The 21,382-nt window shown below is 32.7% G+C and overlaps 1 protein-coding gene across 1 annotated transcript; it reads left to right on the top strand.

Moving 5' to 3' along the window:
- Window positions 1–281: 281 nt before the first annotated feature.
- LOC124842956 (DNA polymerase delta subunit 1) lies at window positions 282–19,246 on the top strand. The gene is made up of 31 exons (XM_088106406.1): window positions 282–671; window positions 781–891; window positions 1,970–2,076; window positions 2,174–2,333; window positions 2,555–2,750; window positions 2,845–2,980; window positions 3,062–3,199; window positions 3,496–3,573; window positions 3,706–3,797; window positions 4,162–4,228; window positions 4,319–4,390; window positions 4,989–5,075; window positions 5,740–5,859; window positions 5,966–6,064; window positions 7,686–7,793; window positions 7,942–8,037; window positions 8,158–8,223; window positions 8,370–8,426; window positions 8,586–8,673; window positions 8,785–8,864; window positions 9,335–9,448; window positions 9,985–10,099; window positions 10,169–10,341; window positions 10,482–10,553; window positions 11,112–11,186; window positions 11,274–11,363; window positions 11,437–11,597; window positions 12,334–12,407; window positions 12,521–12,608; window positions 12,915–13,013; window positions 18,801–19,246. Exons 1-30 carry the CDS (start codon window positions 419–421, stop codon window positions 13,000–13,002), a joined length of 3,261 nt encoding a protein of 1,086 aa, XP_087962532.1. The 5' UTR covers window positions 282–418; the 3' UTR covers window positions 13,003–13,013; window positions 18,801–19,246.
- The last annotated feature ends 2,136 nt before the right edge of the window (window positions 19,247–21,382 follow it).

Below are 21,382 nucleotides of genomic sequence, written 5' to 3'. Positions count from 1 at the left end.
AAAATAATAATTATTTGCGTAGATATTTTCTCTAGTATTACATATTCTTATTCATATTTAATGTGTTTTAAATTTTTGACGGGATAAATTTTGTAAATTAAAGTAAAGACAAAATTTCTATCAGAAAAAGAAACTTTGCAGTTTAATAATTTTTATATTTCATATAATAATATAACGTGTATTTAAAAGCTCCAACAATCATATCAAAATGCCAAATGTTCTGTTACCTAAGTGAAAAGAGAAGAATATCCCATCTCAACTCATGTAATTGTAATAATCTCATTCACACACAGTATAGATCACGTGTCTCGCAAGCGGGAAAATCTCACAAACAACTCTTAACAAAAACTGGCGGGAACTCGTTAGCCTTTCACACCACATTCTCCCACTTCTCTACCGGCTCTCTCTTCCGGTTCCAATGAGCAACGCTTCACGAAAGCGCGCGGCGTCGGCGGTGGCGCCACAACCTCCGCCGCCAAAGCAAGTCTTAATGACTCAGGAAGAGGACTTCATGGACGAAGACGTGTTCATCGACCAAACCCTTGTTTCAGAAGATGAAGAGTCCCTCATTCTCCGCGACATCGAGCAGCGCCAGGCCCTCGCCGCGCGGCTATCCAAGTGGACGCGTCCTCCTCTCTCCGATGATTACGTCGCACAATCTCGAGGCGTCGGTGCGTATTTTCCGTAAATTGTTTTCCCCTCGTCTAGGGTTTTGTTTTCCCCCTATCATTGGCGGAGTTTTATTGGTTTGTGCTCTGAGTTTCTGTTTCTGGCTTTTAGTTTTTCAGCAGTTGGAGATTGATTATGTGATCGGGGAGAGTCACAGGGAGTTGCTGCCGAACTTGTCTGGACCTGCTGCTATTATCAGAATTTTTGGTGTTACGAAAGAAGGTATGCTCGTGTTTATGCTGTCTTTATGTCGCAAAATTTGGTTTCTTAGACAATCGGAGATAAACATTACTGATTTGTTTGTTTATAGTGTTGCGCGAGCTTGTAGGGAAGAAAGAAAACCTGAATGACCCACCCAACGAACTGTCGCCAGTTTTAGAAATTTGAAACAACAAAAAGAGAAAAATAGTAGTTGATGATGCGTTTGAGCGTTTCTGTTGGTTTTCTATCACTAAGTCAAGGGTGGTTTATATTAGAAGTGTTTGGAGTTTCGGGTGGTCCAGTTTTTAGGGAAAAATTATTGGCACTGAACCAGTACGTTCTTGTAAGTGGAGAAATGGATTAAAGCAAATCCTCTCAATTGTTTTGTTTCAGTTCTGCCAAGTCAGTTTTAGGTCAACCAGTTTTTCTTATATAAACACTAAATTGACTTCACTTTTTTTACACGATCCACTTATCAACAAATTGCCTTTAAGTCTTATTAAAAGCATAATCAATAGATATAAATAACCCATTAATGTAAAAAGTTTCATGATAAGTAGAAATCTAATCTATGAATATATTAATGTTGGGCAATATATGCATAGATACACAATTTTAGTCTGGTTCCATAGCTGAAAGCTTGAACAAACTATATGTATGCTTAGGAAACCAAACTTATTTGAGTTTGTTAGATCTTTTGGTTGCCAAATTAAGATTTATCAACCTAGTGCACAAATAGTTTGTTTGATTCTAGATATGAAGTAATGAATGTTTCAGAAAAGGGAAAGTTGAGGATTTCGACAAACTTGTGCTTATTTTGTATAGCCCAACATCATGTTTGGATTTTGCTTTCTTGCATGATCAGTTACCTTGCATAATTCATGTCTGGATTTTCCAATTATTACAATCATCAAACAATGACTTTATGTGCCTAGAAATAGTATGTTTTTGAGAGAACTAGTCAAGTGTTTGTTTGAAAAAGTTGTTTTAAAAATAAAAATTATATACGACCTATCATTGTACTTATGATTATGGGAAGCCAGCCATGCAATGCCTTGTAGAAATTATATAATTAACTTGTATTTTGTTTGTTTGTTAGGACACAGTGTTTGCTGCAATGTTCACGGCTTTGAACCATATTTCTACATCTCTTGCCCTCCTGGAATGGGTCCAGATGATATCTCTCATTTTCACCAAGCACTTGAGGTACCTGAAAATACATTTTTTTTTTCTGGTTTTCAATCTAGAAAGGGAATAGGGTTCATTTATTTAACTTGCAAATTGCTTTAATTGCAAATTTCAGGGAAGGATGAGAGAAGCCAATAGAAATAGTAATGTAGGAAAATTCGTTCGCCGCATTGAAATGGTGCAGAGGAGAAGTATTATGTACTATCAGCAATCTGATTCTCAGCCCTTTCTCAAAATAGTAGTTGCACTCCCAACAATGGTTGCCAGCTGCCGTGGTAAACTTCTATATTTTTAATGGACATTTTATTTTCCAATATATTTATGTTTAAGCTGCATTACTGGTTCTGATGGCCGTATGACACACTTTGGGCTAAATATTAAATCTTAGCTTCATGCATTTTGACACTAGTGTGTCAACATTTTTTTGACAGTTGTTTTTGTCGACATTACTTCACTTGTGGATCAATGTTTCTTAACAATATTTCAAAACTTTTAGGTATTCTTGATAGGGGTATTCAGCTTGATGGTCTGGGAATGAAGAGCTTCTTGACTTATGAAAGCAATGTACTTTTTGCTCTACGGTTCATGATTGATTGCAACATAGTTGGTGGAAATTGGATTGAAATTCTGGCAGGAAAATATAAAAAGATAGTGAAAAGCTTGTCTTATTGCCAGTTGGAGTTTGATTGCCTGTATCCTCTTTCATGTGTTAATAACTGGGTTTAAGGGTTATGAGAATACCAAAATCTTTAGATTTTTTCTGTTCTCCCCTTAACAATATTATAGGTATTCTGATTTGATTAGTCATGCTCCAGAAGGGGAGTATTCAAAGATGGCTCCATTTCGCATATTGAGTTTTGACATTGAGTGTGCTGGTCGTAAAGGTCACTTTCCCGAGCCTAGCCATGATCCTGTTATCCAGGTCCCTTGCCTTCTCTTTTATCACCTGCAAATTAGTGCACTGTGTTATTGCTTTTGATCTGAAAATTGTCATTTCTTTCAGATTGCTAATTTGGTTACTTTACAAGGAGAAGACCAGCCACTTATTCGCAATGTGATGACCCTTAAATCATGTTCTCCTATTGTTGGTGTTGATGTGATGTCATTTGATACGGAAAGAGAAGTCCTACTTGCTTGGAGGGTAATATACTTATCAAGCAAAAGAATTTCAGAACTCATCCCCCCCCCCCCCCCCCCCCCCCGCTTTTTTAGTTCACTACTCTCCCTGACTAAACTGTTTTTGGGATATGCTAATTAAATAATTGATATCTTGCATGTTTTGTTTCATAGGATGATGTTTTGTAGTTCTTATAACTTCATCAACTGTCAATGCTATTAAATATCTTGTTCCTTAAACTTGTATATCATGAATCAATTTGATATCTTTTTCTCTATTACACTCTTATATTCTGATGGAGGCGTTCTTTTTTCTTGCAGGATTTTCTTCGGGAAGTGGACCCTGATATTATTATTGGATATAATATCTGCAAATTTGACCTGCCATATCTCATTGAGGTGCTGACTTGACTTTTAATCAGTACGCTTTTAGAATTGATAACTGCACGGTTTTTTTCATTTAAAATAAAGGTTTCGTGCATGTTGTTGTGCTTACTTTTTTAATTTATTTGTTATTTTCTTGGTTTTTAGAGAGCTGCAAACCTGAAGATAGCAGAATTTCCAATTCTTGGCCGTATTAGGAACAGTAGAGTTCGGGTAAAGGATACAACTTTTTCATCAAGGTAAAGAGATTTAGTCTTCTGTCATTAACATGTTTCCTGTCATTATTTGATAATAGTCATATTCTGGTGGGTTGATAGGGTTTGTTAGTTTTGTTAAGAAGTGAACTTTAAGCTCAACGCAATTCTGCAAAACTGGTTTGTAAGGTGAGGTTTGCACCCATTTATATGCTTTAAATTGGTTTTATCTCTAGTTGATGTGGGACTTCCAACAAGTTTCATCAACTTTAATGAATATAGAAACTTGATTTCTAAATCAAATCTTGCATTTTATGATCTTAGTGAGTTTTGGAATTAGTTTCTCCTTTTATTTTCTGATTCTAAGTCATTTGACTATCTACCTTATTGATACTTGATGGTTTTGTAGGCAGTATGGGACCAGGGAAAGTAAAGAAGTTACAGTAGAAGGGAGAGTTCAGTTTGACTTACTCCAGGTTATGTCAATATTGTTTTGTTTTAATTGCCTTGTGATGGACACCGAGTTTATTTCTCAACAGGTTTATTTGTTATGTTTTCATTTGCAGGTTATGCAAAGAGACTACAAATTAAGTTCTTATTCACTAAATTCTGTCTCAGCACACTTCCTTTCTGAGCAGGTAAAGTCATTTTTTTGACATTTCAACAATTATTTCCCCCCTTTATTGTGTATTGGCACAATGGTAAAGCTATTGCCTTCTGACCTGGAGATGATAAGTTCAAATCTGGAATGCCTCTCTTCTTGGGGTATAAGGTTGCATACATCTACCCTCCTTGGTTCCATTAGGTGGCAGCCCTGTTCACTGGGTCCCCCTTTTATTGTTTCTTTTTTCCGTATAGGATTTGGATCGTGTTTGAAAAATACAATCCATACATCTTTATATTTATATGTAAACACAGTACCTGTCTATGTATAACCAAAGATGTTGTTGCCCATTTACATGCATAAACTCATGATTTGATATGAGCATTGGTCATTTCAATTGGATTGCAATTGAGTTCAAAAATTTACAGATACATTTCAATTAGTTCTTTTATTTGCTGTTTGTATGTTTGCATTTGTGTCTGTGCTCTTTTTCTGCATTTTGACCTATTTATATGCCTATCATTATCTAAACAGCTTCTTTTAGCTGGAATCTCGTCTTTGTTCTTTGATGTTAATATGTTATAGTGCTTGTCAATTTATTAGCTTAGTAACTGCATGTTCATATAGTGCAGAAAGAGGATGTCCATCATTCTATTATATCTGATCTTCAGAATGGAACTGCAGAAACTAGGAGGCGCCTTGCTGTGTATTGTTTGAAGGTTTGTTTTCTTGTTCCTGTGGTAGGATGCTTTATTGGCACTTTTTATTTAAATGATTATTGTCTAGTTTTTCTTTTTTTTTTTTTCCTATCTAGTTCTCACTGTTCAGTAAACTTTACAGATATAAACATAGAAGTTGGCGATAATTACTTTGTAACTCAGTTGATGATGAAAATTATGATCTGACTGCTCGAGCCACAGTTTTAGTTTGCATTTTTTTTAGTTTTATGGAATGGAAAGGATTTTCCATGTTATTTGGTGGCCCTGGGCTTTCTGTTGGGAAACTTGTAAAGAAGGCTCTGTTTCATCTATCCTTTTGATGTGTAGCAAATAAGGTTTTTTACCACTTAATTTTATTGGCCAAGTTGTTACTTAAGCTATCTGTAACTAATTCTAACCAACTGATGACAGATGTTATTTGAAATCTGGCATATTACAATGGCAGTAATATACTGTAAAATTTTCAATAATATTTTTATCCTATTATGCTTACTAATTTAGCTTTGAAAAGTTTTATTGTGCGTGGTTTTTTTTTTTGGGTGAATTGTTTGTGGTTCTTTAACCTATTAAAGTGTTGTGTAATAGATATGGTGAATCCATTATGGGTATTCTAAATGTGAGAAATCGACCATTCAAAATTCATACTCTGCTCGTCAATGTGCAGGATGCATATCTTCCTCAGCGGCTTTTGGATAAACTGATGTTCATTTACAACTATGTGGAGATGGCTCGAGTAACAGGTGTTCCAATTTCTTTTCTACTTTCCAGAGGCCAAAGCATTAAGGTAAGCATCAAAATTCCTTTTTAATTAACAATGCTTAGAATCACTAAAATGATTGACTCGTTAAATTTGTATCAATAATTATTTGTTTTCTTTTCTTCCTTTCCAGGTACTTTCTCAACTTCTTAGGAAAGCAAGACAGAAGAATCTGGTCATTCCTAATGTCAAGCAGGTTGGGTCTGAACAAGGAACATTTGAAGGTGCCACTGTAAGTTCATTCGTTTCTTTTTCATATTCATTATTTTAACTGTCTATGCAATCTATGGGTCTTACTCATAGATTCTTTCCAATTTCATGTCTATACATACATATGGCAACAGGTCAGGTTGGCACAGATAATGCCTACTTGCTATCCGTCCGGTGCCCGTTTCATACTTGTTTAAAAAATATCTGCTTGTATTTTAAAACCTGCAGATATTTAAAAAATTATATTTTATAATTTTTTGAAATAAAATTACAAAAAAAATATAAAATGTAATATAAATTAAATTAAATATAAAGTAAAATTTAATTTTAATTAAATTTAACTTAATAAAATATAAATTAAATTTTAAATTTTAATTTTAACTTTTTGCGGGTAATGGATACGTGTAGGTATGAGTAGTATAAAAATCTGCACCAGACCCGTCTGTAAACTGGTATTTAAATATCCGCTACTTGCTACCTGTAGGTATTAATTACTTGTGGATTTTATCTGCATATACTTGCGGGTACGGGTATTTTTGCCATCCCTACATGGATGTTTGTTTGTATGCATCTACTAATATGAAATGAAATACATTGTATTAGCTACCCATTCATATAACTATTTGATGCCTTGTGTTTTCTGAGAATTTTATTTATATTGTCACTTCAAATTAGATTATATACCGAATTGACTGATGAATGAATTGGAAATTTAAAGGCTCATAGCATCATTATCTTTTTACTTTAAGATTGCATTGCATCAAGGTTGTCAAATATGAGTCTGTGGTAACTCGTTAAGGTTCTACAAACTCAAGACCTTACCTAAAATAGTATTAAAGATACCTATCATGTATCCAAACAAAATATATTACCTTATACGGAATAGACAAATCACCTTTGTAAAAGTTTAAGTTTTTTGGTTAGGTAGAAATGTGGATATTGTATTTTCACTTTACAGTTGGAACAAAGAAAGACAATTCTGCTATATATCATTGCCTTTTTGGTTTAGGGGAAGTAGGTAAGAAAATTACTTTATCCAATCTGAATAATGAACGATTATACAGTGAGATTTTATTCTGATTCAATTTCTTGATTGAAAAATAAATTTTGAACCATGATAAATATCTCCTAGGGTATCCCCTTCACAAGGGTTTCCCATATTTGCCACATCAAATCTAAAGCTCGGTCCTCAATAGATACAAACTGAATGCCCACACCTATTCGTCTATTCTGTCCAACTAATGAATGTTGTAACTGTTGTAACTAATGAATGTTATAACTGTTTTGGTTTGAGAAAATGTTTTTTCTGTTTTTATATCCTGTTTTTAAGGATTCACTATTTCTGGTATAAGATTTGAAAAAAAGTAAACAAAATGATATTTCTTTAATTATTTGTGAAAACAGAAAAACTCTAAACGTTTCCTCAAATCAATTTGGTTCTTAGCTATGAATTGGAATTTTTATTGTTAGAATGCCTATAAACAAAGATTTAATACATTCTAGATTTGCAGTTGTTCATGGATACTTGTTATTTTTCCCTATTGTTCTGTTAACGCAAGAAAATATTGAAAGCATGCTCAAATTTCGAGTATCGTCAAGCTGTTGCCTTTTGGTGCATGATTTTTTAACTTTACAACTTGCAGGTGTTGGAGGCAAGAGCTGGATTTTATGAAAAACCAATCGCTACGTTAGATTTTGCATCCCTGTATCCATCTATTATGATGGCCTATAATTTATGTTATTGCACTCTGGTAAATATTTGATTGTTTTGTTAGTTTTGCTAAAGCATCTGAGTTTTGTTTCATTAGAAAAAATTATGGATATTTCACTGGATTTGTTCAGTTTGTATAGAGTAACAATTGGTAGTTTTTTTCTTCTTCATTTTAACTGTTCTTTAAGGTGACTTCTGAAGATGCTCGCAAGCTCAACATCCCTTCAGAGTCCTTGAACAGAACTCCATCTGGTGAAACATTTGTTAAATCAAATCTGCAGAAGGTATGCTGTTTGAAAAAAATTAATACGTTGCCTTTTTCTTTAAGGCTCTCTGCTGATTTCATTTTAGAGGTTAATAATGCTTATACGAAGTTGAGGCACTGATGTTATGAATAAATTTAGGGAATACTGCCTGAAATACTTGAAGAGCTATTAACAGCCCGTAAAAGGGCAAAAGCAGATTTAAAGGTATCCTTTCTGTACATGTGAAAGTTGACTATGGGTTTAGATTGTTTTTGCTGTCAGCTGTAGTGTTTTGGTTAATGCAAATCCACTAATTGAATTCTGTATATCATCTCTTCCTGTACATGATTTTTGTCAAATATCTACTTCAGGAGGCAAAGGATCCCCTGGAGAGGGCAGTGCTAGATGGTAGGCAGCTGGCCCTGAAAGTAAGCCACTCTTAATGTTTTGTGTCTTTTTTCCTTGTCCTTTTTTCTTTAGACATTTGTTCATTTCTCTCTACTGCATAGTTTGTACTAATAACTGCTAATTAATAATTCTTGGTATTGGTAACATTTTAAACTCCATTTCTGTTTCCTTTTGGTCAGATTAGTGCAAATTCCGTCTATGGGTTTACTGGGGCTACCATTGGTCAGTTACCATGTTTAGAGATATCATCGAGTGTAACAAGCTATGGTATTGCTTTCATCTCTTAGTTTGTTTGGTGTGCTTTTAAATTATCTTTTTGTTGAATTTAAATAACATCTTCATTGAGTTCTGATTATGTTTCATTGGATGCCTGTAAAGGTCGACAAATGATTGAGCACACAAAAAAACTTGTGGAAGATAAATTCACGACACTTAATGGCTATGAACACAATGCTGAGGTATAATATTTAGAAAATGTATTGTTTTGATACCTGTCATTCTCAATGGTGTTTCATGGGTTAGAAGTTGAAGCTATCTTGGGTGTTTTTATTGATCCTTTTTAGATATGGTTAAGATATTATTAGATATTGTTAGTTATAATACTATGTGTTAGTTTTAAATGTAGCGAGCTTAGGTTCATCTCTTTGTATTTTTCTATTTATAAATGCATAACACTATGTGCGCAACACACATTAGGGATTCATCCTATGCCACTTTCTCTTATATTTTAACAGTCCTTGTTATTGCATTTTAGTCTGGGGAATTTAACATTGAACCAACAATATAAACTTTCGATCCTTGCCAATAAATTTTACTCTTCCAGTTATGCATTCGTTTTCTTAAATTTAATGTAGTCATATCTTTTTTTAACGTGCTTTACCACCTTAATGGAAAATATCTTGCAAAGTAATGTTATTCTTGCTACTAGGTAATATATGGAGACACGGATTCAGTCATGGTACAATTTGGTGTTTCTGCAGTAGAACAGGCCATGAACTTGGGGCGAGAAGCTGCCGAATATATAAGTGGAACTTTCACAAAAGTAACAGTTTATTTTTGCATTTTATTTTATTCTTTTATGATAGCCTGCGAAAGTGATGGATTTCTAGACTTCAAAACTGTTGTGTTTTTCTTGATAGATAATTGATTTTCATGCATCACTTATTTTCATAATAAGGAAAAATGTTTTTATTTTCTCCAAACAACGAAGTAACAATTGATTCTAACATCACTTTGTTTTTTATTTGCACAAGATTCCCTTAAAAATGAGCCCCTAAATGTACTACAAAACAACATATGCTCAATTTGATTATTCCAATAATTCCCGATTCTTCAAATATGGAACAAAAATTTATATGGTTTCTCAAATAGTCTAGATTCAGCAATTATAATGTTATTTCTGAATTTATATTCACGTTAATTACAACTTCATAAAATTTGCAGCTAGTCTAGAGGTTTTCGTCTGCAGATTGTTTAAGCTTCTGATTCAGTATCTCTAGTATTAATTCTATAAAACTTATTATTTTATTTGCTATATTGATTTGTCCTTACTTATTTGTTGTTGTTTTGATTGTGAAGCCCATCAAGCTAGAATTTGAGAAGGTTTATTATCCATATCTCTTGATTAGCAAGAAGAGATATGCTGGTTTGTTTTGGACAAAACCAGACAAGTTCGACAAAATGGACACTAAAGGTAAACATTATTCTTTCCCGTCCTCTTGATTTGCTGAAGTGCCTATTAAACTAAATTTGCATTGAACAGGTATTGAAACAGTTCGAAGAGACAATTGTTTGTTGGTCAAAAACCTGGTGAATGATTGTCTTCACAAAATACTGATTGACAGGGACATTCCAGGGGCTGTCCAGTATGTCAAGAACGCAATTTCAGATCTACTCAGGAATCGTATGGATTTATCACTGTTGGTTATTACAAAGGTGGGAGGTCTTTTGAATCTACAGACCATACAATGGTGTTTCTTTGCTGTTTGCTTTTAGTGGAGCATTCAGATATTTGATGGGAGTGCATTACCAAAATAATTCCTTTGAACTTGGAGCTAACATGCTTGCTTTAACAGGGTTTAACAAAGACAGGAGATGATTATGAAGTAAAGGCAGCTCATGTTGAACTTGCTGAAAGGATGCGCAAGGTTGGCTAGATATAATCAAATATATTGATGGTTCTGTCTTCACTCGTTTGTTTTTTGAAAAATTAGATTCTTGTGGCAAAGAAAAAAGAAGCCAGTGTTATAGTACATGATCATTTGCACTATATGTGCCAAAACATGAAATCTTTAAGTGCACTTGAACTATGAAGGGAAATAAGAAATAATTTATTCATAACAATCACACCAAATACACTCTTAATTCTATTTGTAACAAACAATCTCTTTAAAATTAAAAAAAAAATGCTAATATAAATAAGAATACTTTAAGCATATTATCTCCTAATCAAGTTCGTATGCTGGAGATATTCTTATCTTAATAAACAACTATTTACAACAATTACCATGAATTATTTTTAATTTGGATGTTGGATTCTATGGTTACCTCTTGGGTCCTGTACATTGAAGTTTCAATGTTTGTTAACTTATTGGTGGAACTATACAGTATTGTTACTGGGTTTAGGTTTGTTTTTAGGCTTATTGAGCTTGTCATGTCAGTTTTGTGGGTCATAAGTGTATTTTATTTGATTTTATAATTGACAGCGAGATGCTGCCACTGCTCCAAATGTTGGAGACAGAGTACCTTATGTAATTATCAAAGGTGCAAAAGGTGCGAAGGTAATACCACATGTTCCCCTCTCATTTTCTTAGTTTTTTAAACATTTGTTTAGATTTTCTCTAGACTAACATGTTTAAGAAAATCAGGCATATGAGAAATCAGAGGACCCTATTTATGTTCTAGAGAACAACATACCAATAGATGCTCAATACTATCTTGAGAATCAAATTAGCAAGGTTAGTTTATCACTTCCTTAGATGTTTTGGATTTCTACAAATTGCTGTTCTTATTAGTTTCATTGTATTGCAGCCGATCCTCAGAATTTTTGAGCCAATTCTGAAGAATGCTAGCAGAGAACTTCTCCATGGAAGTCATACAAGATCTATTTCTATTTCTACTCCGTCAAATAGTGGCTTATGGAAATTTGCTAAGAAAGAGCTTACCTGCATTGGCTGTAAAGCTGTATTAGGGTATCTATCTCACCCATCTTTTCGTTGTGTTGTCTTAAAGTTCTAAGATTTTTCCTGGTTGATTTTAATTTCATATATTCCCCCTTTTTTGTGTTTGCTTCATTATATTTTTGTAAAGAAAAAACATAGGAACTACAAAGAATTAACATTTATGTACATACTAACATTTTCAATATTTAAGCTGTATATTTGAGAGATTTTCTATAGATTTTAAATGTATTATATAGTCCAGCAATATATTATGGAATTGTTATGAACCCGTTCATGTTACCAACTTTATGAAGATATACGTGCTTTATGGAAATGAACACAAGACCCTTCCAAAAAATAGCACATTATGTTAATGAGCACAGTAACTTATTCCCTATATCTCGATAATGTTTCTGTAGATACTACCTGTGAAATGACATTTTGCGTAGGTGGTATTGGTCTACGTTAGAAACTGAAATTTTGATTTGGTTTCCCGTAGTGTTGACCGGAAAGCAAGATTGTTCAGATGTTGTACGAATCATAAGAATAAGGGACTAACTGTTGTCGTGGGATGGAGATGAAAACCTCTGCAGTTTACACCTATAGGCTTCAAGTTGTATTTCCGCTATTAAAATACCTGATAATACTTGTGCCTTGTCTTTTAAGACATCTAATGTTGAAAATTATTTGTATGTATTATATAATAATGCACGAGGGTATGCCAATATACTGAAGGTGTAATAAAGTTTTGTTGCATTTGGTTCAGGAAGGATCATCACACCGTCTGTTCACATTGCAAAGGAAGGGAAGCTGAGCTATATTGTAAAACGGTATCTCGAGGTAGGGCATCCGTTGCATCTCTACAATTTGAAATGGTTTTGGTTTTGTGTACAGGATGGTTACAGTTATTTTTTAAAGGACAAAAGTCACAACAATTGGTATTGTGGTTGTAGTGTCTGAGCTGGAGATGCATTTTGGGAAGTTGTGGACACAGTGTCAGGAGTGCCAAGGTTCACTTCATCAAGATATTCTCTGCACAAGGTATGTCCATTTAGTGAAATTGCTTGGATGGCTAGGGTTCTCAAATTTTTGGTTTTAAGAGGCACCGCATCACCGTATTAATTAATCAACATCCTGGAGTTAGGGTGTTTTTTACCCCCCTAGTCTCCGGCTTGTTCAATGCCCAGGCATAAAAAGTGTCAAATTATTGTGATTTCTTGGTTTCTTACTCGTGTTTTTCCATCTATCTTTTATGGTTTTTGTAAAAGAACTAGTAATTTCGTTTGTGGTTTGGTTTCTCATTGTTAGACTGTTACCATTGACATATCGTGTACTAATTTGGTGTAGTCGGGATTGTCCAATCTTTTATCGACGAAAGAAGGCACAGAAAGAAATGTCTGAAGCACAATCACAATTGGACCGGTGGAGCTTTTAAGTTTGGTCAAGGTCAGTTTTTTTTTTTCAATTTTCTTCCATCCCCAGTCTTTTGTCTTCACACTCTTTTAGACAATGAATTTCATCCATTCATTAATCCAAATCCAACTATTGCAATTGAAATCACTCTAACATTTAGTCATCAAAACTAAATTGTATTTTGTGTAACATTTGAACTTTCTCCTCAGATTCTGCAGTTTTGGGTATGTATATGCACGTGCTCGTGTCTAGGGATTATTTAGAGATTATTAGGTGGGAATCGGGCCCAAGAGTATTCAACAAAATTCTATGATTATCATAATATTTTACTTTTTAAACATAAAACGACGATTTCATTCCATTTATTTTTTGATAGAAATTATTTACATTGAATTCTAATTCTTAATATTTTAAGATGAGCAATAACAATAGTTCCATGTATTGTCAATAATAATATAGAAATTAAGTATTAGTATGAAGAAAAAAATTATTGACATTATGGCTCTACTTTTAGAAGAGAATGAAAATTTTTATATATACCTTGTAATATCTTTATTTTTTTTAAAGGTAAAAAGTAACATCATAATGAAAAGTTGTATTTATCATGATCTCAAAAGTTTAGTATTTATAATTAAAAAAACTGAACGAAATTTCATATTTTAAAAATCTCAAATTAAATTTTAATACTAAATTTCTTTTTAATAGAAAAATTGTATTTAAAAAATTCTTATCATCAACATTTATACCAAAACAATATTTTTAATAGATAAGATTGCATTTACTTCAATGTTAAATGACATTCATTTGGCTTTAATAAATTATACTTCATTATTTTTTTAAAATAAAGCAACACTTATTTCTCTTATTTTATTTGAAAATAGCATATTTATTTAAACTTAAATATGTTATTTTTTGTTAGTGCCAATAGATCTCAATCAAAAGGGGTGAATTGGTTTAAAAAGTTTTTGACATTTCTTTTCAAAAATTATGGTGTATGATAGCTATTTCAATAAACCTTTGCAATCTTTCGAAGATATAAAAATTAAGCAAAGAAAAAGAGATAAGAATCACACAAGAATTTATACTAGTTTGATTCAAGTGAGTTTACATCTAGTCTTCTTCCAAACAACCTAAATTTGAAAGGATTTTCAGTGTGAAGTAAAGTTTTCAGATTTACAAGTTCACCTAAATAAACCTAAACTCTTTAACAATAAAAAATTGAGTCTAAACAAGTGATACACATAATCACTTGCCTACACAACAAACACAGAGTAGGAATCAGATTTACAGTAAACACAAGGACTAGAGTACACCTCAAGTGTGAATATCACAGTAGAACCAACATGGACCAACAACTTTCCACGTTTAGCTATGTCTTTTCTCTTCTTGGAAGCTTTTTGGTTGATTTCTAAGCCCCGTAGTGTGCTCTCCAAGAATGTTGATTGCCTTTCTTTCTTTTAACAATTGACTTCTTGTTTTATTACATTTTTCACTTTAGAGATGAAGGAAAAAACACATATTTATCTACTCAATTTAAAATTCATTTCAGTATATTAGTAAATGTGGTAATCGATTAATATGAACCTTTCAGAAATGCAAAAAGGACATCATAAAAAACACATTGTTATGTTTGCTTCTCCTTTCAACAATCGTTCCCTTTTTTGATGGCCATCCTATACGCCTGCATTTATTAACTTAACTTTCTTCCCTTTTGGGCATTAACAAAAAGAAAAGATCATCTCACAGGATAAAGAACACAATTGAACATAACAAGCATAGTATATTTAAACATGGTTGACAAATAGCAAGTAGAACAGAAGTTTACCAAGCAGAGCAAGCATGACAGTTTAAAGTGTTTAGACAAAAGGTTAATGAAAGATAGAGAGCATAAGTTCTAAACAACCAAACACATGGCCAGATGTAAGAAGTATCCAGTGTAGAGTTTTTTGTTAAGGGTTATATAGTGAAGTGCTTAGTGCAGGATGAAATCAGTCAGTATCTACATCTTCATTATCCTCATCCTTTTTCTCAGATTGTTCATTTTCCATGTTCTGTTCCTGGAGCTGTTGTTGGATAGCAGCAATCTCCTTGCCTATATCATCAAATCTGGATAAGTATGTAGAATGGTTGGACACCAGGGTCTTGAGCTGCTTCAGTACACACTTCTCAAAGTGATTATTGGGATGAACAGTTGGGGCACCATTCGACAGATCCACATTGACACGATCAACATCTTCTCCTAGACATGTTTGAGGTTCATCTTTGAATTCCCACCCATCATCATTCTTCCTCAGTGGCCCATGTGGTGAAGGGTAGTTTATACAATTTTGTTTGTGTGGGTGATACCCCTTGAGACCTCATCTTCAATGTCAACTTTGAAGAACTTAAACACCTTGGAAAGGAATGTAGCATATGGTAGACTTGCCATAGGGAGTTTGGTGGCTTTGATCATATTGTCACTACTGACAGTGGCCTAATCAGTCTGAATCTGGCCCTTTAGGGCATGGATAAGGTAAATGTCCTATGAGTTTAGCTATGTGTGATTGCTCCCCCGGGGAAGAATAACCCACGTAAGAACAAAAACATACAAACGATTATCTTGTTTCATCCCCCCTGATTGGAACAGGGTGTAGTCCTTAGGTTCATCAGGATATTGAAGGCAGGCTTGGTACAAGGCCAACTTGTTTAGTCCAAGGAAGTCGTGATGAGACTTTACCCCACCAAGTCTAAAGACAACAATAGAAGTCCATATTTCTTCATCTAGACAACAATAGAAGTCCATATTTCTTCATCAAGAGTTACATCAACCCCTTTTACCCGTGAAGAGATAATACCATCCGCAACCTTCATATTTGCATAGAATAGTTTCACAATATTAGGATACCACGTATCTGTCATTTGTGATAACCAGTTTTGAAACAGGAACCCTTCAGTACAGAAATATTGAATGTCTAGATACTTGTGGGTTACAATGTTCCAAATGTGCTAGTAGCAGATAAAGTTTGTTTGAGCTTCCTCATAAGTTATTTGTTGGATTTTATCGAAGAGTTTCACAGGAGAGACACTAATGAGATCTGAAACCAACCACATAAGGGATTGACACCATTTTCTATCCAAAACCTTAAGGCAATGTGTGAATGGGTCTTCACCTTTATATGGTGCTTCACTTTCTCATCTCTACCCAATGTGAGACTTAGACTCACACTTGGATTCCCATCAATCTCCTTCTCAAGGGTGAGTCCCTCCCACATTAGTTCACTCTCCCTCTAGTGAAAGTATTTCCAACCATGGGTACCCCTTTTCGTACCCATCTTAACGGAACACGCTTACCTGAAACCTTTTTCAGGAAGACTTTCGATACAAGGACCATTGTATTTGCTGAGCTGATCACTAAGACGAACCTTAACTCTAATACCATTGTTGGGTTTTTATCGAGGAAGAGTTTCACTAGAGAGACAAACATCAACGAGATTTGAGCTTAACCACATAAGGGATTGATACCACTCTTTACCCAAATCCTTAAGACAATATGTTAAAGGGTCTTCACCTTTATATGGTGCTCCACTTTCTTTTTTCTACTCAGTGTGAGACTTAGACTCACTTAGTTTCCCAACATTATCCAACCATCAATGTTTGTTGGCCTGGTTTTTCTGGCCATGCTTTTGAACCTCTTGGACTTGGAAGATGAAGACGTCATTGATAGTGGTTTGAGAGGAGAAATTTGGATTTCGTGTGTGAGGATGCAAGCAATGAGTGTGTGAGTGTTTGTTGAATAATATGGATTAGGTGCATAAATGCTTGTTGGTGTATTAAATGCAAGTAAGTAATGAGCATTGAATGCAAAAGGTATGTTATGCATAGAGGATATAACATAGGTACCAGCTATTACCTGGTTTCTTTTGTTTTTCAAATTTATTTATGATCCAGCTGAGTAAGTGTTTGAATAATCGATTAGGTAAAGATACAGAGACAAGAAGCACACAAGAATTTATATTTGTTTGACTCAATTGAGCTATCTCTAGTCTTTTTCCAAACAATTCGAGTTTATAAGGATTTTCACAGTAACGATGTAGAGTTTTCAGATTTTTACAAGTTCACCTAAATAAACCAAAACTCTAACAATCAAAAAAAGAGTCTAAACAAGTGATTGCTACACACAATCACCCTTATCACTTGCCTACACAACAAGCACACACAGTAGGAATCAGATTTACAGTAAACACAAGGATCAGAGTACACCTCAAGTGTAAATATCACAGTAGAATCAACAGGGACCAACATCTATCCACTTTTAGCCATGTCTTTTCTCTTATATGTCAATTTAAAATTCATTTCAGTATATTAACAGATTATGTAAATGCGGTAATAGATTAATATGAACCTTTCGGAATAAATGCATAATGGACATCATAAAAAACACATTGTTACCAATGTTTGCTCCCCTTTCAACAAAATAAAAAGTTATAAAAATTAAAAATTAAAGGTTATATATATATATATATATATATATATATATATATATATAACAAATTCAATTATTTAGTTATAGAGAATTTATCCTTTTTAAGTTCTTGAATGACTTTCATTGCCGTGATAACATTTCATTTAGTAAATTATCCGTGGTTGATTTACTATTTGCAAAAACTAGTGACAATTGCAATATTTACATAAGTTTAGTATCCATTAGGTTGTTAGAAAAAAACAAATTGTGTCAATCTAATGTTGAAAAGAATTCATCATCTTATTATGAATAAAATAACATTAGTTTATATCTATTAATTTTCTATTAATCTTGTATTTTTTATATCTATTAATTTTCTATTAAAATATTTTTTCTAAATATAACTTACATTTTTATAAGGTATTTTAAAAACTTACTGACAATATAATTTTTATGATATTTTAAATATATGATAATTAAACCATTTATTTTTTTAATAAAACGTTACTTTATTAAATTTTAATCAATATGTTGTTTTAAACAAAATAAACAAGGGAGAAAAGTTTCATCTTATTAGCATATATAAGGACATAAATGTCATTTACTTAGAACATGGACAAAATGAGTGTGTATTTAAAAATGAAAAAAAAAACTGTAAATTATTTTATTAAAAAATAAAGAAGTATATTTCTATTTTAAAACTATAAGAGGCATGAGTATCTCTGTGTAGTAATTGTTTTCATTTAAATGCCAATAATACATATTCATTAATTAAATGTACGGTTGTTACCTATTTTTGGATGAAATATGAAAGAATGAAACTTCTTAGTAATAGAATTTATCAAAAGTATGCATTATAATTTTTTTTGTGATGATAATTACAATTAACAAAAGTAAATCTTTATTATAACGAATTTTATTATAATGATCATTTTTAAGTTCTTGAATGACGTTCATTGCTGTGATAAAATTTATTTAGTAAATAATTCGTGTTTGATTTACTATTTGCAAAAACTAGTATTTTTTAAAAGATCAATTTGATACGTAGAAGTAAAAAAGTTCAGGGATCAATCTGTACATATTTATTGATACGTAGGAGTAAAATAGTTCAATCTAGTTTTTTAATTTTTTCTGAATGCAACAACGTGACTTTTTTGGTATGTTGAGATTGAAGTTAGTTCTACAAAATCTTGGTTATAAAATTGTATTATATAGAAAATAAACTGTCATTCTTTTTTATTTGTTAACCATTTTAATACTAAAGTAAGAGTCATTAAACCTCTGGAGATGATATGCTAGGCTCTCGGATTGTGTTTGTATTACTGGAAGGACATGTAGCAAAGAGTCTAATTTCTTGCAGAAATTTGTTTCATGTACAGAATTTGACCTTGTGGGTCCCGAAGGTCAATCGACAAAACCTGTTGGTGTTCCCCACAATCCTGACATTATTGTGAGAGTAAGCCCACAAATGAATACTGAAATGATGATAAGCTTAGATATCGGATGACATCAACCTGATTATGCAGTAATTGCTGGGCTATTTTGATATTCATATTTTTAATATTTTTAATTCTAGGAATATTGAAATTAGTGTTTACTATATATTATGAGGAGATGCCAATGAGAAGAGATTATGGATGTTTTAGCTAGAAAGATGGTGGTATGGTGGTGTGGTGGCCGTTCTAAAACGATCATTTGAGTGGGCTGTACAAACAGTAACTGATGCGTGCTCTGATAAGTCAGTGAGTTTTATTTTGTATATGTTGTAGTGTTTTTACCGTGCAAACGGGATTAATTTTCATTACTACAATTAAAAGTAATTAAATTATATGTTACAATAATGTTAGAGCATTTGATGATCTTCACTAAAATGACTTAAAGATAATGAGATTTATCCTGAACTTCATAAATCTGTAGTTAAATGTTATAATTTCACAATTGATATCTAATATATACATAAATGTGAACTGAATGAATTATGATTAAAGTTGATCTGTATACCTTTTAAACATTTTCAAATATTTTTTCGTAAAGTACATTTACAGTTGATCATTTTTACCATAAATGGTTACATTTTTATTTAATCTAAAATGAGTAATCTTCTTTATCATAAATAAATGATAGAATGAAGTCATTAACTTTTTATAGACTTTGTTGTAAGAAAAAGTTAATCCCATCATAAAAAAACTAATATTCATCATGCAAGAAATAAGGATAAACAAACTTCATCAAAGAATGTAATGGTGAATGTGTTGAATGAGAGAAGTTCTTGTGGTATTTTAATATTGTCTACATTTTTATTCAAATTCATGTATTTATTTTTAAATTTTAGAATCTAATAAGCAAATTTTTTTACAGTTGTCCACTTTCATTTGATTTTGTTGTTTTTAATTTCATGTTGTGACAACTTTAGAACTTTGACCTATTGAAAAAGTAAATAATATATCAAAAACTAAATAATGTGGCCATTACTAATAAGAGTATTTTCTCCTGGTATTGTAGAAACTAAACTTTTACCTCACATGGTAATATTGGCCAGATTTTGACTAAATGAATTTCCTTTTTCTTCTGGCACTTTCGCAATCATTTTTAATTGTGAAGAAATTAAATGGTCCCTTCTGAAAAAAATAACTTTCATAACAGTAAAAATTAAATAACCAAAAAGTGCCCACCAATTCTTAATTTAGATAACGTTGTCGTATTTCCAATATAAGATTTCATTTTGAAGGTGTATATGTTCAGTTCCATCTACAATGACATTGTTAAAGTCGTAACTGATTGCACATAACAAATGCAATTAAAACAATTAACTAAATTTGTTATTTTTAATAATGATTACTAACTACGAAGAAGTTCCACGACCACTGTCAATTGTTATGAACTGATCGATATTGTTGCTGTCAATAAGCGCGATTTTGTTTTGTATTGCTGTAGCTATGGTGAATGTAAATCATGAGTACTTCAAATAAGGTTTTATTTTGTTTTACATATCTGACATATTTTTCGATCATAATAGTTGAAATACATCAATCTTACCGCAAAATTTTAACTCGGACAATGGTTTCCAATTTCCAATATGAAGTACATTATGAATATTTCTCGATTCATTTCCATCTACAATACAAATGATGAACTTATTATTATATATTCCACAAATGAGATAGAAAATCATATTGATGTTAATATGCAGATTTCTGGCTTCGAATAATACTAGCTAATATATAAAATATTATAACATATACCAATTCTCTAATACAGCAATGATACTCAACGTATTTATGGTGTTTATCATGCTTCAATCATGTTGTTCTTTGGCATAAAAAACTTATGACTGATTATATGGATAAAATTCATATTCTTTTTCATGAATTTAATGAGCTTTTGTCTCTTGCCTTTGCTCCTGCCTTTTCATTATATTGGCATTACATTATGTTAAAAAAGAAGTGCTTAACTTCTCATACCAAGAGCGGGAGGGGGAGGGGTGAATTGATGATGCGTAAAAACGTTTGCTTTCAAAATCTTTTTCGCAAAGAAGGATGTCTTTGAACTTTTCTTGAAATGCAAGTAAGTTTGTATGTAATGCAACATTAAGCTTAATTGAGTGCAATGACAGATTAATTGATTATATGTAGAGATAGGGATCAGAGAAATCAAACGCTGCTTTTTATACTGGTTCGGCCAAGCCTACATCTAGTGTCCTTCCAATCAACCTGAGTTGGAAGCCAGTGCACTATAAAGATCTAGGCTTTTACAGCGACCTCACGTTAAAATGTAAAACACTTCTTTAACCCAATAATCTAAATATAGGTCGTACAACAACAAGACACGCAACAATAACACCCTCTTCTGCTGTCAAACCTTTTGAGACATTCTCAAAGTCAAGAACACAGTTCTTCTTCCTGTATACACCACATGGAACTCCAGCAATTCTAAGCGTTTGCCAATGCTTTCCTGATCACGT

This window comes from Vigna umbellata, chromosome 2 (assembly GCF_029865625.1).
Source record: "Vigna umbellata cultivar VRB3 chromosome 2, Vumbellata_1.0, whole genome shotgun sequence".
Lineage (NCBI taxonomy): Eukaryota > Viridiplantae > Streptophyta > Magnoliopsida > Fabales > Fabaceae > Vigna > Vigna umbellata.
The sequence above is the reverse complement of the archived record's forward strand: the minus strand, read 5'-3'. Positions and strand labels throughout refer to the sequence as shown.

What these genes read in the sequence shown, in the direction of transcription:
- LOC124842956 (XM_088106406.1), top strand. Translation starts at nt 419, where the DNA reads ATGAGCAACGCTTCACGAAAGCGCGCGGCGTCGGCGGTGGCGCCACAA. An exon ending in ATTTTCACCAAGCACTTGAG is followed by an intron (nt 2,077 to 2,173) that starts GTACCTGAAAAT and finishes TGCAAATTTCAG; the next exon opens with GGAAGGATGAGAGAAGCCAA. An exon ending in CAGTTGGAGTTTGATTGCCT is followed by an intron (nt 2,751 to 2,844) that starts GTATCCTCTTTC and finishes ACAATATTATAG; the next exon opens with GTATTCTGATTTGATTAGTC.